General features: G+C 31.9%; 2 protein-coding genes across 7 annotated transcripts in view; one reads left to right on the top strand and one right to left on the bottom strand.

Annotated features, from left to right (window-relative positions):
• LOC127724635 (E3 ubiquitin-protein ligase rnf213-alpha-like) overlaps positions 1–19440 on the bottom strand; it is a 1011139-nt gene that overhangs the window by 294170 nt on the left and 697529 nt on the right. The window lies entirely within an intron of this gene.
• Positions 1–19440, top strand: part of LOC127724643 (probable helicase senataxin) — a 40364-nt gene that overhangs the window by 9843 nt on the left and 11081 nt on the right. The window contains exons 2-15 of the mRNA XM_052231668.1: positions 84–202; positions 3603–3771; positions 4450–4533; positions 6809–6888; positions 7741–9123; positions 9870–9994; positions 10197–10305; positions 11109–11237; positions 12331–12440; positions 12898–13059; positions 14396–14548; positions 16999–17104; positions 18433–18528; positions 19259–19371. Of these exons, the coding sequence (XP_052087628.1) occupies positions 94–202; positions 3603–3771; positions 4450–4533; positions 6809–6888; positions 7741–9123; positions 9870–9994; positions 10197–10305; positions 11109–11237; positions 12331–12440; positions 12898–13059; positions 14396–14548; positions 16999–17104; positions 18433–18528; positions 19259–19371 (2928 nt within the window). The 5' untranslated portion in view covers positions 84–93. The remainder of the gene's footprint in view (positions 1–83; positions 203–3602; positions 3772–4449; positions 4534–6808; positions 6889–7740; positions 9124–9869; positions 9995–10196; positions 10306–11108; positions 11238–12330; positions 12441–12897; positions 13060–14395; positions 14549–16998; positions 17105–18432; positions 18529–19258; positions 19372–19440) is intronic.

Raw genomic sequence — 19440 nt, 5'->3', positions numbered from 1 at the left:
TGAAGTACAATGATTTAAATGTGAGACCACCCAAATAATAAGAAATATCATCCAAAATTGAAATTGATATGATTTTATTTCAGATTTGTTTGAATGATGGAATGGAATCCTCCGGAATATGAGTTGATTTCAGATACCGAAAGTGTCTTCGGTGATCTACATGATTTTCACAAAACCAGTAACGACACAGAACCAACAAAAGGTAAGCTATGTCTTTTCAATCTGTAAGTTTGTGTTATTTCTAATTATTAGTGAAGTATAACATATATCTTGTTATGTATCTATTTTGGTGGACGTCTTCGTAAATAGACACTCGACGTTGAAATTAGATCAAGCTGTACCACTCTTCACACGGACTTGTTCGTATATTTGTATGAGGCTAACTTCACACAGGAATATCCGAGGAAGAACGAAAGAAGCAAGCATCATTTAGCCTCCTATCCGCTATAGAATGATTCCAACTCAATAGATAACTCGAATTGTTTTGATCTCATCTCTTACGTGTTGAGCCCGAGACTACGGAGTCAATTAAATAGTATATAGCTCGATTTACATCAATAAAACAACTGTGAAAGTCGATTTGGAATTAACCTTTACGATAAAAAATGACCATAATTGCACAATTGTCCCTTGCATATTATGTAACACATTCAAACAGCTGTATATGGCGTTGATATCTGCTAGTTGAACTAGGTGAACTTGAACAAAGGATGCTTAATGGTTAAGTTGATATCATATCTTAGAAACTTTTAGTAACGTCATCATACGTTGGAATTTATATTTGTCATGAATTAATGACAGCATTGAATGCAACTTATCCCTCAAATTTTACTTGTCATGACAAACATGACAGGTGCTACTAGTGGTACAGGAAATGCCTACCAATAAAAACACCTGCATTCAACCTATGAATAAATGGGGTCTTGTAAATGTTGCTATATATCCTTTTCTGTGTTGTATTTTTATGATATTTTATGTTGCAACGTCAGTACTATCTCTTTATGTTGTTACTGTCAATCTTTTGTTTTCAAACTGGTACATTTTGGTCATGAAATATGATTTTAATGTGTTTTATAAATTTGTTTATTCCGTTATACTATCTTATCGCCAGATATCATTCATCAAAATATCTAAACAGGAGTACCCGTCCGACATCAAGTAGAGCATGCGTTAACCCCCGGTTTGGTTTGGTGGGTTCTTGTTGATCTCTAGTTTTGTAGCGTTGTGTTGACTGTTGTTTGTTTTTCCATCTTTTTCGCTTAACTTACCCTCTACTTGGTGTCCATCGTCGTCTGTTACATCATTCTTCGCAATTCTTTGTATTTGAAACAACTTGGCAACTCGGCATTAAACCTAACTAGAATAGTTCTTGGAGTCTCAAGTTAAAAATGCCTGTAAATCATAATAGAATGACAAAACCTTTATGGCCTTCTTAAGCAAAAAGGATCATTATTACAAGATTTACAAGTAAGTCAATTTTACTAAAGATGTCAAACAACTGTCTGTAGGAGTTGTCGCCCCTAAAATCTTAATTATATCCCTTTTTTCTTTATTTTGGGTAAAATATGATAGAGAAGCCGAAACTGTATACAGCAATTATTACAAGCAAACATAAAAATCTCCATAAATGTCGAACTATTGAAAACGCCAAACCACTCCTGATAAGTATCATTGTCCTAAAAAGATGATTTTTGGACCAACTTTAGTGTCTTTACCTGATATCTTGAACACTATTATAGACATGAAAGATAGTCAGAAACTGTGAACAACAATAATGATCAATAGTACAAGATGGACAAAACGTCTTCTAGCATTTTTTTTGCGTTTTTGGATGTTTTCATGAAGACAAGTTCTACAAATAGAACACCATGACTTAAATGTCAATTAACTTCTTTTTTGAGAGTTTGCACTAAGATAATACATAAAAAGATGAGAGAAATCATTAAAAACATTGAAAATACTGGATAGCACAATGGATTATATCAATCATCAACACATGACTCATCCGAAGAAAATACAGACATGCAAACAAAGACAAATAACACATGATCCAGACAATCTGAATTGGTACAGTCACAACATTTTGTAGGGTTCAACCAGGTAAACTTGCACACGTCGCTTCCCTTGGCGCCAATCTAGACAAAATATCGCTAAACTAAAATACAATGATAAAAAACCTGCTGCGCAGTGCAACAGTATGACCACTGTATTGAACAAGGAAATAAAAACATGACACATTCCTTAAATAGATGGAAACATGTGATCTAATCGAGACTTAAAGTGATATAATTTGCAACCCAAAACAATTGCATGTTCTTTATATAATTCTAATTATTTATTATTTCAATGATGTTTAAAATAACTTATAGAAGTAATATTTTTTGTCATTATTTTTACAGTAACTCTTTATTTTCATACTCCTCTCAATCTAAATTAATTCTTAATTTAATGTAAAAATTCATAAAAACTTCATGTAGTCCATGCCTCTATTGAAATTTCAATGACTCTATTAGCAATGCTTCTTAAAAAAATGAAAACATTTTTATAAGACGGAAAATGCTATTTTCTGAAAAGAACACAGTATTTTTTACCGTGTGTAGAAGTGCCTAAAATACATTTCAATGTTTATCTTCAAAATAATTATTTACCTTTTCAAATGATTTAAACGCTATTCTAATACGGTAAACACTTTCTGTATTACACAATCGTTTACAATAAGATGGAACTGGCAAATCGAACCAATCATACCCTTTGTTTCATTGATATACGAACTCGTTCAGTATCCGATTAAACGATCAATTTTATTGCTTGTCACGTGTGTGTAAAAAGAAATGCAAATTGTTTTTATCATATCTATATAGTAAATCAAGAGTATATTTTGACTTGTACATATAGTATCGAATGTGGACAGAAAAGGCATATTATAACTTTAATTATTAATTGACAAAAGAAAGTATTATATTTTTATTAATTTCTTAATCCCTGTCTATATAAACAATCATTTTTTTCATAATATTTCAAGTTCTGACATAATAAACGTTTTCAACAGGTATACATATAGAAAACAATAATGACGTCATCCAATCGAATTGCAAAAGAGTCAATAACAAATAATACCCATGAACTTAGCAAAATTATTTCTTGAAATACTGCTAAAAAAATCTCATCCTGTTTAATTCAGTGACATATTTATAAAATGCATTTAGGTGAACATGAGTGTCACAAAATATTATCAAACATTATAAAGAAAAATATACATTAAAAGAAAAAAACACAGACAAACATATAATTGATTTATAGATTTCGTGCGTCTGGAATAGTCTTCTTTAGGAACGCTCAAACCTGACAACCAGGAATGCGTTAAAACGCTACAACGTTATAGAAGCCATTAGAATAATGATAAAATAATTCATTGCAAATGCTACTCAAAAAGTGTACACGTGTAGCGGGATAGAAATAAATGCGTACAACTGAAGGTTGCAAATTTGACAGAAATTGTCAGGTTAAATTCTTTTAACTCAACTGTATATCTTGTTGGTAAACAGACGTAATTTGAATAGATGTTGAAACCAAAGCTTTTGATTTTGCTTTTGTATTTGTAGGTTTAAAAAAATCGAAAAATAAATTCAAATGCAACGAATGCAAATTTTCAAGCAAGGAAGAAGAACATTTGATAAAACACAAAAAGAAGCACGACAAAGAATACTCGTTCAAGTGTACCTTCTGCGAAAAGTGCTTTCCTACAAAGACTAACAGTGATAGACATATCAGGTGAGTGCAAATACATTTCCTCTGTTTAGGTTTCCAAAAACGACAATACGGTTGGTTGGGATTTTTTGATATACAGAAACATATGACGAAGAAGTTGTCTTAATAGACAAAATTAGTTATCGAAATTAATCTGACGATAGACTGCCTAAACATCTGCCAAAAAAAGATAAAAGCTAGATCATTGTTATTCAAAAAGACACATGCATCGGAAGACTAGACACAACTGAAAATTAAAGCTGAAACTTCCAGACTAACATTATTGAGAGTGAGGGGGTTATGTACTATCATAAATACTGCATTACTTTACACAGAAATTTAAAAAAAAAGTCATCTCATCAAATTTCAATATTCGATAGAAAATATACCAGATTTCAGTTTTATGAATATGTAAAAAATATAAAACCTTTCATTTTCAGGCTCGGAAAAAATTCTTTGAGTTCAAAAGATGATGTGATGGAATAAGGTTGATCTAATTAATTCTTTATTTCTTTTGCATCTTATATGTTTATTTCTGAACCTGAATTAAGTATAAATATATTTAAAAAAAATTAACATTAAATACAATCAGATTTATCGACAGAAGACCTATGTTCGATATGGGAGATTAAACGGGAGGCAATCATTATCTAAATTCATGATTTTTTTTATATTTCATAAACTGTTGTAAACTTATTACAGAACTCATAAAGGGGAACGGAATTATGTATGTCGAAGATGCCAGAAATCTTTTACAACTAAAGCGAACTGTAAAAGACATATACGGTAATATACATTTACACAATCTGTTTAAGATTAAATGCTTTATTTCCAGTAATATAAGTGTTTATTATAAAAGTACAGAGATTTAAGTCTTTATGCAAGTTAAGATAGCTAATATATGCATTAAAACATCATCTAAAAAATGCCAAACCATGTACAAAAGAAGTGACTTTTAAAATTCAGAGCATAATATGAATGGAAAATGTAGAGGACATAGGAGATTTAGATCAGTTAGTATATATTAGAAAATGCAGGAAATCCGGAAGTCCATATAAAACACGGGAAACCTTGGTAACAATCTACTGAGGACAATGTAATAAATGTAAAATAAAAAAAAAATTGAATTAGGGAAACCTAGGTGTGAAAAACACAGGAAAATCTACAGGACAATATAAATCATAGAAATTCAGGAGGACAATGTAGAGCTCTGGTATTTTAGAGGACAATGTAAACACTGGAAATCTAGAAGACCATGTAAAACATGAAATGATTGTAACAGGATGCTGTTACGAAGTCCCCCAAACAAAGCCCCCATAAGTATAAACCCCCTAAAGTTCCCCCTATTATTCATTCATTTCTCTTTTTTTTAATATCTTGTGTAATTGAAAAATAAAATGGTGATGGTCAAGGGTCAAGGTTATAAGTGACCATTGACCTTTTGACTTAAGTAGGCCATATGTTCCCATGGTCATTACTGAAGACCCAATGTGTCTATCACTTACTGTTTTCAAGTAATAATCAATTGAAAATAGAAGAATGATAGTAATAAAGTAAACCCCTCCCTTCTTTTGGCCCCTCAAAGTACCCCTTTATAGACCCCAATGCACAAACAAAACACTGATTGCACCACTTGACATGTTAGTCTACCATAATGTGGAACCTTAAGTAAATCTGACTAGTTTTGGGGAACTGCTGTGGGCAAGTTCAAATGTGAACAATCGGCGGAAGAAGAAGATGATGAAGAAGAAGAAGAAAATAATAAGAGCTGAGCAAAACCAATAAGTCTCCAATTTTTTTTTTGGAGACTTAACAAGGTACATTAGTATGACAGTGTAAGGTATGTGAAAGGAAGATGTAAGAAATGGAAAGCTTCAAGAATATTGTAAGTCATGGCAAATTAAGAGGACAGTATACAATGACAAATCCAGATGACACTTTAAGATACGTTTAAGACTGAGAGAGTACTAAATGGAATACAGAAAGATGACAGTGCAAGATATGTTAAAGACAGATCATGGTATAAAAATTGGAAACCCATAGAATATTGTACATGTTGTAATATATCTGAATTACAGAGGACAATACAAAAAAGTGAAATCCAGATGATAATGTAAGAAATGAGAAAAACAGACATTTAGTACATAGGAATCCCACAAGACAAAGTATGTTACAGAAAATCCAGAAGTCAATGTCTTACATTGGAACACTCGAGGACAATGTAAAACAAGAAAGATAAGAAAGATAAGATACAAAGGGACAGTAATGCAGGAAAAAATCTAGGCATCCAGCAATTAATATATGACCAAGATAGTAAGCAATTGAGCCCTGGTAACAGCTTCATTAGCCTCATACAGAGAACAATATAAAACATAGGAAACAATGTCCTTGAAATAGCATTGTCGTGAAATCTATAGGTGTATTTTTGTCAAAAAATGTATGATAGAGTAGGTATTTTTGTTATTCAAAATATATGAAAAGGATGGGATACTGGATTTCTCAGTTGTTCATCACACCACAAAAGGATTGAAACAGTCCCCTGAGGTGAAATGCATATGCAGAAATTAAACAAGAAAAAAACTCAATAGCAGTGTAAGCTATACGAAATACAGAGGGCGATATAAAACCTGGAAAAGCAAAGAGTATACAAAAAAATAGAAACCAAAGGTAAATGTGACAGACGGAAAACTCAAAGGGCAATGTATGATATTGAAAATTAAGTGAACAATAGCAGGAATGTAAAACTGTAGGAGGATAATGTATAGATGAATCGAGGAAACATTGTAATTCAGGGCAGAAATAAGTTGAAAATAGATGTAGAAGTTACAAAAAATCATACTAATTTGCATTAATAACTTTTAGGTTTTCGAAAGCGTACCATTGAAATTGTGGTGTTAAGCTACTTTAAATATTGCATATATAAACAAAGTATATGTTTTAATGTGCTGGAAAAGATTAACTCTAAGAATTGTTCATGTCATTTATTAATTTCGTCCAAGAAAAATCTAGAATCAACTGCGATTATGAAACGATGAAATTATCCATCTTTTATTAATTTCAGCGAAAAACATACAGATATAGCTGTTGTTGAAGAGGAAATAAAGTATGAACCTTCGGGAACGAAATGCATTTATACAAAAGGTAAGTACCGTTTAGGAATTAAAATATTACCATGCTGTAAAGCTTGAAAATCTTAATGATGTTGAGTATATACGGTTGCAATCCTAAATTGTTTTATCATGATAATGTCCGAATTTCTTAATTTATTGGTTCTTTTCAAATTAGCTATAAATCCCAATTGATTTTGCAATTTGGAAATGGACTCTCCGTGTTGAATTTTCCTTGGAGTTCGGTATTTTTGCTATTTTACTTTTAACTAAGTCACTCTGGCATTAATACCTTTTTTCATGCCTCTGGCTTTCAGCACAAGTATTTTTCTATGCTTAGGCAGCAGCCCGTACTTGTGTGCTGACATGAATTATCACTGATGGAGTCATTATCTGTTAACGCTTTAATCGGTATAAGCACTGTGTGTTACCTTTTCCGATGCACAGATGGCTTATAATTAACCAGATTAAGCACAACTTTTTGTAACATTTTGTGTTCAAGGCTCTCCACCTTTGTATTTGAAAATGCCTCAAAACTTTTGATTCAAGTGTCATCCATAAGTTTTTAATTGAAAAAGCGTGCGTTGGCGTGCAGCTTTATACGCCTTGTTTACCTGATGAGTTTTGTAAACACTGCGTCATTTCTACTGCTAATGGACACCAAGTCTCACTTTTTATTAGATCATGTAATTCTTTATATTTTCATTCAAATATTTGTCTTTTATATTTCTGCCTAGTCTACCTTTATATTTAGATAGAACTGCGGAATGATACACGTAGCCCACTTTTATAAAGAATAGTGTACACGGTGCGTCGTACTGATGTTTATTTTTGACATTGTTACCTGTAAGAAGTAAATTATTTGTTTAATTGTACGTTCATTCAGGGAATCTTAATCATTCAGGGAGGGATGCAATAAGAAATACAGATGGATTCTGTTCATCAGTCAAAGTCACCACATGTCTACCAGCGCACTCGGATGGTAATGCAAATTATGAAGAGTTACAAGCTATAACAAATGGGAACAGAGTGTCGGCAATTAATAAGGTTAATGAAGAGAATACTAAAGACATAACAAGCATAGCAATAGATGAAAACAATAAAAAAGTTCATACTCATGTTTTGCCAGGTTCTAAAAGGAAAATACAGAGAAGTTATTCTGAATATACATTTGAAGCGAAAAAAATCAAAAAAGAATTAGATAAAGACATAGAAATTATAACAAAAACTAATCAGATAGACGATCGAAATAGTAGTTCAAAGAAGACCACCATGAAAAAGTCTTTGGATAGAATAGACTTCAAAATAAAAACAAGCGACAACGAAACTAACGATAATTTACCAATTTTGACGAGTCCTAAAAAATCCTTAAAGAAATCAAGAGAAAATAATTGTAGGCAACGCGAAAACAATGTATTGCCAGAGTTGAAGAAAGAAATTCAATCTGAACATCACAATGATTTAAGTTCATCTTCTTCCCTAAGTCTTTTTTCTAGTGTTGTTCCCTTAAAAGTTGAAAACAGAGAAAGTTTGAATGAGTTTCCAGGAACAAACGGCTTTCAGATTAATTTTAAAGGTTGGAATGAAGACGACACAGTATTGACAAATCACAACACAACAGTTGAAGTTGTTGTTGATATCGATTACAAAACAAAGGAAAACACTTTTAGTGTGACAACACAATGTGAAATGTTACCTGATGTTGAAAGACAAAAGAGCCATATTAATTGTGATAACATCAAAACTGGCAAAATGTCATGCAGTTTTCAAAATTGTGACGTGATGGATACAACAAATGAATTTGGTATGTATGGTGAAGAATATGATTTAAGTAACGACTATGTAACAATATTACCTGTAAAAAAATCCTATGACAGTTATAACTTGGAAATAGAACAAAAAAATGCCGAAGAACACACATCTGGTTCGATCTCGAAAGTGAATTGTTCTATTAAAATGTTGGATGATTCTTCTCCAGTTCCTTTAATATCTAAAGACCAAGACACTACGAAAATACCTTGTACACATGCGGAATGTAAGGACAATATATTGGGAAAGGAACGTAACGTAGACAAACTACGAAAAGCCGGAATGACAAAAGAGAAAACCAATCCAAGAGGTAGCAAAAGCGAAATATCTTCACTATCAAATGGAGCTGCAGGGTCCTTAAATAAAAGAAGTAAAGAGCGATCAAGCAACGTTTTCTCGAATCATAAATATTTTTTGGAAAAGGTCCTGAATTGGAAACCTGTGTGGTTTGATGAGTACGGTAAGCATTTGTCATAATTCAACTGTTCTCGCTGTCTTCAATATTTGCTATTGTGACGTCAAAGTAAACCATGTCTTAAGACGTATAAATTGCACATGTTTGCACATCATTAAAAATTATGTGAATGTTTGCCTTAATATTGTCTGAAGATTAAATATATCAGACTTTATCACTCAATAACGTTGGATAAAACTTTCTCCACTCTTGGCAGTTACATTTTGAATAAACGTTCACTATGCTGCATGTTTTAAAATTTTACCTGTTTCGAGTAGTGAATAATTGTACATTATGCGATACGTGGTAGAATATATATGTGTATAACCTTTTTACATAAATATGAAACTTATATGATCCAACCAGTACTGTTCTGTTTGTTAATTTTGAATGCATCATAACTAAATATTACTTATCATGATAGATATAAAACGAAAAAGCTCAAAACTGGATTAAACATAGGATCACGATACGACTATATAAAGGATTGATAGATACTGCATACCGTATTCAAATTGGAGGGTTTTACATTTTATTTGCTTATGGATTTTAAAACAATTAGTTTTCTTCTTGTTTGGTACAATTTTAGTTCTTGCTTTGCACTTATGTTTGTTCATTGTTTGAATTCAAACTTTAAAATGCAAAATAAAGCACTTCCATATTATCCATCGGCTTTGATCCTGAAAATAAGAAATACTAGTGTTATCACTGTTTAATCAAACATCTAAACTTGCCGATATTTTTTTTTCCAGAAATATTTAAGAAGACACCGCCAGATATTTCTGAAGGCGTAAGTCATCTCTTATCAGCATATGACAGCCATCAGGATTACTTCAATACATTGTTCCCACATCTGCTGTTGGAAACATGGGAATCAGTAAGAAGAAAATATTTTTTATGTCAAATGTTTTTTTTTTATTTATCAACTTTCCTTTCATCATTGACTGCTGTGACGAACAAATGTCCTTCTCTTTAATATATTCATATTGTACTTAGTAAATGCAAAAACACAAAGATTTTAGCCATCGATTTTGTACATAGTTAAAGAAATGTCAGTATAATCATTTTTCTTATTATAGTGTCTTCAAACATGGCAAAGTCTCAAAGGAAATAGACCCAAACAGAAATGCGTGTATTGTAGGCAAGAGGACACTAAGTTTGGTATATTCAAATATGCTTATTTCACAGGTAAGATGAACATGCTGTGAAGACGACTTTTAACTAATTCATTCAATTGTCTTTTATGTTATGAATATAAGATATTTAGTCTAAAGCGCTAAACCACTTCTTCCTGTAGAATGAAAATTTGATGTACAACAAATAGAGTAAACGCATGAAAAGATACAAAAAAAATCTTGTGAACAAGATCACTCAAACAATATGAAAACATGATGAAACAATTACAAAGTAGATTTTATAGAAGACAATATCTCGCAATTGTTACCAAGTAACATGGTTGGTTGTTATTAACTACTTTTGTACAATTCTTTGTCCATATTGTCGTTTTGAAAAATTTTTCTAAAATGATCTTTTCTGGCAATTACATTACAACGTGTATAACATTTTAACGCACTTTCATGAGTGCTTATAAAAATGAAAAAGGAAAAACAATAAATGTGAAAAAAAGATGTATATACAGACATTATTCAGCAAAACAGTATACAAAATGCTAAAGATTGAACAACACGGACCCCACCAAAAATTTATGATAAACTAAAGACTTGAAGCGTCAGCAGAGATTTTTCCACGTGGAACATGCGTTATATTACTCCTGGTATCGTAAATTGATGGTTCATTAAGTGATGAACTTTAATACACTTGAAGATTGGCAATGTCTCTTCACTAACCATAAGACGTAATAGTTTTCTAAATAAATATCCCTTAGCCTTGTAACTAACCGAACGTATATCATTATATTTGTTTATCATAATTTTTATTAGTTCTGTTAATTTTTAACAAAATGTAACAAAGGTGATCCGTTATCGTTTTAGTCAAAGACAATGTCTTCAACAAAGGCGATCTTCTTATATTAAACACTACGATAGATGATGGTAAATGTAAGGCTTCGCTGTGTTACATAGAGAAAATAAGTGACAAACCATCAACAAGAAACTTGACAGGTATAATAACTAACTCTAATGACGGTAAGTTCCAATAGGAAGTATACCACTAGTTCATGGCCCCATTGCTTTTTATTTTAAATTCCTCAATTTCAAGCAGGCACAGCTGTTTTGTTTTAAGTTCAAATAAAATGTCAATCATTGCATGGCAAAGCAACACTTTATGGTGTCTTGTACTGAAAAAAGTCCACATACCTTAAATGAGGTATAAGAGAGAACTGGTTATCGGAACTTCCGATGCACCAAAACAGGTACTTCAGATTAGACAATCAGGCAAAATGTACCCTCCTTTTAAAATTTCATGCAATTTTTTAATTATTCAAAATTATATGTAAAAATATGTTTTACAATGATCACCAGTCATTCAGCTTTCATTTGATACCAAAATTACCTAAATATTCTACATATTTTGAAAGTTACACCCATGTGTAGGAACTATTTTGTGTTAAATATGTACTACTTTCTGGTATGTGCTTTCTGACCGGGCCCGAATTAGTGGTGTTACACCAGTATTAAAAACAAAACTGTAATCATGCGCAAATACTTACCTTAATTCAAGACAAAATGAAATACTATACCAACTATTTTAGACGGGCAAACAAAATTGACATTGAAGGGACTATGTATAACCTAAGTAAATCATAAGTAACAGGATCTAGTAACCGAAAGGAAAAGCATTAAGAGTCTTGTTATTTCTGTTATTGAAAACAAAAATGACAGTTTGTTTAATGAAATTGTCATGATATTGAAATGGTTTAAGTAATATTATTAACTGTTAATATTATATCACTTTGACGGGTCTTAACTTTCTTTATATACATATTGAGGAATATATATGAATATCTTACACTTCCAATTTGTCTTTAGTGAAAAATTTAAAAGGTATTATATTTGAATTGCGAGATAGCATGAGCATCATGATGATTTGTATTCTCTTACCCACACCAGAAAGGCTTTGGTCATCATTTGGTGAGTTATACAGTAAAACTGTATCAGATGGTAGCGGATTGTACCTTATGAGATTCCACTAGGAACATTTTATTTCATAACGTTTCTGCATAACATGAATCAAAATGAATGAATACATTTTTAGATGATCAAGTGTCTGCATTAAGGAGCTGTGATGTGGAATTAAAACTTCAATTAAAGTCTCGACATTTTGATATTTGTCCTGCCGAAAGAATAAAAGATTCCACTATAGAGGTAAAACAAATACATACATTTTAATTGTTTGAAAATAACTTATATGTATTTAAATGTTTCAAGTTTCTGCTAAACTTAGGTTGTTTCAATTTGTTTCATTGCTATCATTCTAATTCAAACTAATTGCTTAATGTTGATCACGTAATCGCATGTTTAAAGCTATGAACATTTTGTCCAATAAGTCTATTCATTTAGTGATTAGCTCTATGCAATCATGATTCGTTAAAACCAACTGTCTATGTCAATTTATAAATATATGAATTTAAAAACTCACAGTTCAAAGTACTATGCATTTATGAACAATTTTGGCCATATCAGATTAAAGTAAAATTATGGAGTTAACTGTTGATTATTTTATTGTTTATAATTAAATAAACATTGAAATTAAAAATCTGCAAAAAAATATGTTAAACAAATTTTACAGAAGTAATTCACCTAGCAAATTTAAATTTTTCAGTTCGTCCATTCCCTCAATGATATGCTTGTCCTATATAATGGTTTATCATCAATGATTGAGACAAAGTTGTTCCCTCATGTGTTAGAACCAGGCGATATTAATGTGTACGCAAATATTTCTGCTAAACGAAATCACCAGGAATTTGATATGCTGATGAATAAGGTAGGTGTGTTGATATGTCTATGAACAGAAGCAAAACAGATAAAGAATGTGACGTAATATCGTCCGCATTTGAATTATGTGATTTTTTGCCATGCCTTCAATATGTTCTGAAGGATAAGTTTCCTTTATTACAAATAACAAATATGAACGTTCAGGGGCGGATCCAACCATTTATAAAAGGAGGGTGGGGGGGTTCCTTACCCAGGATAAAGGGGGGATTCCAACTATATGTCCCCATTCAAATGCATTGATCGTCAAAAAAAAGGAGGGTCCCCCCCTCCCCCTGGATCCGCCACTGACGTTATAATATCAAAAGTTCAAATATAGCAACCTTAATTTGCAGGACAAACCGAGAGAGCTCAGGGAAAGTATCTCCTATACAGGCATCAATTGTGATACGATTTAATTCCTATCCAGTGGCAGCTGTCAAATAGAAAAAATAAACTGTATTATAAATGTATGATATCAATGACAGTCGGACTCATTTTCATGAAATAAAAATCATTAGATCCATCAGCAAGGCTGAAAACCATCAAAATGTCAGATTGAGGAGTTTTTATTTCAAGGTCATGTTCTAAATTTTGAACTCTGCTTGTTATCTTTATTCCAAAGAAACCGTAACAGTTAATGATAAGATGCTTTTGCCAAATAATTGTTCACATTGGAGCAACTTCAACGCATTGAGTCGAAGTGTTTTGGTGACCCTTTATAGGAGTTTTCCCCCTTATATATTTGAAATCACTGAAACTCCCAAATTTTACAATTTTATGACCTAGGGTCTTTCGATATGAAATCACTGACGTATGACCTTGAAATTGAGCTCAAGGTCAAAGGTCAATCTGACGTTTTAGATTTTGACCTTTGCTAAAAATTGATACCGGTTCATTATAAAACCATAAGGTCTTTTGCATTAGGTTGGTAGACATATGACCTTCAAAAGGGTCAACCGGAAATTACATTTTTTTAACCGGAAGTAGCCATTTGCACACTAATATAATGATAAAGTACCTAGAAACCTTTTATTTTTAGAATCAGTTTGAAGTCACCAATCATATGAACACGAAGTGACATCTTCTAATAACGTTTTCTAATCTAATCCTTTATCATCGAAAGTTGAGGTGGAAAGACCTTTAACTGTTCTCTGAACAATTTTTAATCGTTTTCTTTATAATCTAGCTGCAGTAGTACTAACATTTGCATTTAGACGGTACTTTTTGTTAAGTCAGTGCAAAATTTTTTTATTATTATTTTCACTCTAACAATCAGTCAATTGCGTTTACATTCGGAATAATTCAAAATATACGATTGATATAATGATCTTTCTGATTCTGTGTAGGACGATTTTAACCATAAACAGAGATCAGCCATTCTAAATGCAGCAGATATGGTTACGAAGACAAATTCATCAAATCGTGTCTGTATCATACAAGGACCTTTTGGTACAGGGAAGACGGATACAATTATCGGTATTATCAAAGGAATATATCAGGTCTGTTCAAGCAACCGTCATACAAAATACACTTATATATATATATATATATTAAACTATTTTTTTTTAAATATGACGATAGTATTAAAACAAAGACAATGTCTTCAAAGTAATGGGTTTAAACAGCCCTTTCACAAAACAATTGTCACTACTTACTTTGTGAGTTTTCTGTCCTACAACAAATAGTTCAAAATTGCAGATAAGACTATTTAGTAATAGATGAAATTTCTAACTTAAATTTTTGTTGGATAAAATTATAAAACTTTTACACTTACGTTACTGATTTTGATGAGGTTTGTGTTGCAAAATATTTAATTTTCACTGAAGTGTTTGTGGACTGATTTTTTTTGGTCATTTTGGGGCATGTATTTGTTTGTTTTATTCGACTTTTGATTTTGGAATCGACTCTTGGTATCTTTTGATCGCACTTTTTGTTGGCGTGTTAAAATATCAATGCAAAAAATTACCATGTTTCTGACTAAACTTCATCATGAATGTTTAGACCACTTGCTTGAACATGCTAAACAAATTAATACATAGGCGCTGTATAACTAAATGGGGTACACAAAACGAGGGTGATAACAATTAGCCAACTTTGTCTGCGACAGTAGAAATACTTTTAAGGGGTTGATAGCAACTTGCCAAGAGTGAACTTGTTGGATTTGTACACAGTAAATCCTTAACAGCTTTTACTGCGTCGGATTTGCAGTTCTAAGTTTACATTTAAAGCCAAAAGTTTAGTAGTAAAATGCTATTTGCACGTTATGAAGATACCCCTGTTGGTGGACTGCAAGTCCCCGAAGGTATCATCAGTTCAGTAGTCATTGCTACAGAATTGACATGATCTATGACAATCCTTTTTTTTTAAATTTTGTTTTCATAAATTTACAAATTATTTTAAAACTAGTGATCTAATCCCTTCAGGCATAACTGACCGTAGATGGATTTTGCTTTTATTTTTATGTCCTTTTTAATCTTATAGTTCCTCATATTTTCAAGTACTTATTAATCCTTGGCTTTGGTTTTGTGGCTTTGAAACTTTCTTATGAAGGCGAATCCAGAAATAAAGACGGAACTCATTTATGTTGTGTTTCAGCACTAGCACTGGGTAGATACGACTCCTTGTGGCTTATTAAACAGTCAGTGCTTTGGTACTGACATGATTTATAAGAAACCTTTTTTATCCTGCGTAAATGCATTTAGAAATTATTTTAAGACTAAGGTTCCATCACCCTCAGTCAAAGTTGAACTTAGATGCATGGGCTTGGCTCTTCTTTTTACGTCCTCTTTGGTTATATTACTCCTCACGTTTTTATGAAAAAGAGAGGCGAAAGATACCAAAGGGACATTCAAACTAATAAGTCGAAAATAAACTGACAACGCCATGGCTAAAAAAGAAAAAGACCAACAGACCAACAGACCAACAATAGTACACAAAACACAACATAGAAAACTAAAGACTGAGCAACAATAACCCCACCAAAAACTGGGGGTGATCTCAGGATGAAAGAAATTATACATCATTTGGTTTCAATTTTTGGCTTTGATTGTTTGATTAATGTGAATTGCTTAGGGCGCAACTACGTTAGATAGTGTTTTTTTTTTATATGAAGGCAACCACAATAAACCCTTACAACCAACGTCTACAATCCGAGTGCCACAAAAGAAGAATTGTTTACCCTTCCAAAACACCTACCTTCAACTTCAGTTTTTGTTGAGGTTTCGTGTACCTCGATCTTTCCTATTTTGTGTTATGTATTGTTATTGTTATTGCTTTTCTTTTTTGTCATTATGTTGTCTGTTATTATTGGACTCATGAGGATTATTTCCCCTTTCTCTCTTTTCTTTTAGCTTCTATTTTTTGAATTTGGTATAGTGTTATTTCATTCGGATACACATGTTTGAGTTTTACTTTTGATCTCTACGATTTGGTCAGCCTATGGTGCACCCGAGATCACCCCAAGTTTTTGATAGGGCCCATGAGGCTAAGTCTTTAGTCTTCTATGAAGTTTTATAGACTGCTGTTTGTCTTATCCTCGTTTCACGATTTTTTGCCAAATGTTTAGTTTTGAATATCTATCTGGCATCTTCTGTCCCTTTTTTGTGAGACTTATCAAGTTTTGAACTGAGAATATTAATGCAATACCAATGAATCGTTCCGTTCTAAAAATACTTAAAAGGAAAATATTGTATTATATTTTAACAAAGGACAAAAGAGGGCATGGAAAAGAATGTGTTGAGCTTCTTTTGACAGTATAAAAATGTACATGATAATTCAGACCAAAACAATGAATCATGACAACAATAAATATTGTAACAAGATAGTACCTGATTTGTATTAGGTTTTTAAATTTCTTTAAATGATTTAAATAAACGAATTAGATGGTTTTATTTATATTCTTCAACAAAGATTTGGAACACTTTTAATCAACTCTTTGTTTACATTTTAGAGAAGTGGTGGCAAATGCTGTATTGGCTTATGTGCGCCTACTCACATGGCAGTAGAGAACCTAATGAAAAAGTTGATAAGTGAGAGGACAAAAATGGAAGTGAATAGTAAGTTGGAAAGCTTTTTAATTTTTTTATGACCAGTGTGTTTTTTTTTATCGAATACAATTTCAACATTTTCAGTTTTGAGGGGAACTAGAAAACAAAGTATTTTCATTCATATCTATCTTTATGTTAATTCAATTTACATTTATCCTACTTTTGATGTAACTTTCATTCTTATGCAATTAATTTGTGATCACAATTTTGATTAGCCAACATCATATAGTTTAGAAGGTAGATTCCACAGTTTATTAGCGGTAAATCAGGGGAGCCGCCATTGTGAATTTATGAATTTGTATGTATGTGAGTTTTTTCAATAATGAATAAAAACACAGAAAACTCACATGTAATTGTCCTCTTCGTCAAATATTATGTCATTCTAAAGCTAACAAATATCTGGTGGTAGCCTTTGTCGCCGGAATCGTATCGCTGACGTCATATTTACAAGGTTCCAAAGTCGAGAACAATGTTTCTCGGAATTCTCTTGTGTGATTTTTACACCGAAATGAAATAACGTCTTAAATTGAATATATGTTAGTTTTGCATTATAATAGAGATAACTGTATTGCATTTTTTCAACATAGTCTATGTAAAATATCCATTAACATAGCTCTGCCAGGTTATTACACAATTCTGGCCTTGCAAATAATCTTCATATCAGTAAAGGATTTTCAAAATGTTATGATATTATTTTTTCTATTTCGAAGTTGTGAGATATAGACCCGTCAGCACCATTTCAAGAAAATACAAAAAATTCTATTATTAAAAGAAGTCTTTCGAATTAAGGGCATGGGACTCTTAATATACGGACGCCATCACGAGTTGGTTGACCGTTATGGAATAACCGTTTCACAGATGATATCGGATATGTTCCTTATGTCGTAACTACAATATCCTTCCCTTTTCACGAATGTGACTTACCGAATTAGACTATTTACCGGATTTGTAATAACATAAGCAACACGACGGGTGCCACATGTGGAGCAGGATCTGCTTACCCTTCCGGAGCACCTGATATCACCCCAAGTTTTTGGTGGGGTTCGTGTTGCTTAGTCTTTAGTTTTCTATGTTGTGTCATCTGTACTATTATTTGTCTGTTTGTCTTTTTATTTTTGGCCATGGCGTTGTCAGTTTGTTTTCGATCTATGAGTTTGACTGTCCCTCTGGTATCATTCGTCCCTCTTCTTTAATATAGTTGATTTTCCTTGATTTGAATTATTTACTGAATGCTTAAAGATATATTGTATGTTTTAGTTTTTGCCGCAAACTTCAAAACTTATATAAGAATATAAATTTTCAATTTGTTTAAATGATATTTATACAAAAAATTACAGAGACTGGAACAGGCATTCGATTAGTCCTAATTGGAGACGATAATAAATACCACTCGGATGTTCAGAAATACTCACACAAGACATGTTTACAGAAAGGTCGGTATATTACAGCCAATTGTTTTATTTGGCTATTTGAAAAACAAGAAATACGGTATATATGACAATATAAGGGAAATGTATGTAAAAAAAAAAAAGGGAACTAAAAAACCTGTGTTGAAAAAAGACATACCATTACCAAAAAATAAAACCGAAAGAGTAAATAACAGTCTTCAAAACACTAAATAGCAAACTGAATCTGAGCAACATGGATTCCATTAAATCTCATAAAAAGGACGGCGCTCCGAAAGATCACCAGCCATACTTTACTATATTTTTAAAATGATAATTTCATTTTGTATGCCTCTTAATTTGAAATCTAAAAATATGAATCAAATATGAAAAGTCAAGATCTTTAAGAATTATAAGCATAAAGCATGTATAAGTCCACTTATTAAAATTGAAAACATTGCTGAAAATCTGAAGTTTCGATATTACAATTATTGTCTGTACAATTGTCAGAAAATTCCACCCTGTAGAATTACTTTTGAGTATCAACAAAATTCCAATTTAATGAGGTAATGTGTATCTTATATAATGTGAATAGAGAGTTATGACGGCTATAGGGGTAGAAACAATCATTGTATTTTCCCCACGGAACAAACAGATTGGATGCATTAGAGCAATGAAAATAACCGGCAATTATTCCAGCATCAAAATAACACAAAATTCTTATAAACGTAATATACTTTCTAGAATACAAAACAATGTTGTTTTTTTTTTATTTTAGAGATAAAAAGGCATAAGAGAAAAACTGCTGCATCAAGTGTTTCAAATGAAATCAAACGATTGGATACAAAAATTTCCTCTATGAAAGAAATGTCTCTTAAAACAGAATTAGACGTATGTATTAAAAGTGTAAACGTTATTGAAAACTTTTCATTTCAAAATCAATTAAAAAAAGTCCATACA

This window comes from Mytilus californianus, unplaced genomic scaffold, assembly GCF_021869535.1.
Source record: "Mytilus californianus isolate M0D057914Y unplaced genomic scaffold, xbMytCali1.0.p SCAF_14, whole genome shotgun sequence".
Lineage (NCBI taxonomy): Eukaryota > Metazoa > Mollusca > Bivalvia > Mytilida > Mytilidae > Mytilus > Mytilus californianus.
This window is presented reverse-complemented; position numbering and strand designations above follow the sequence as displayed.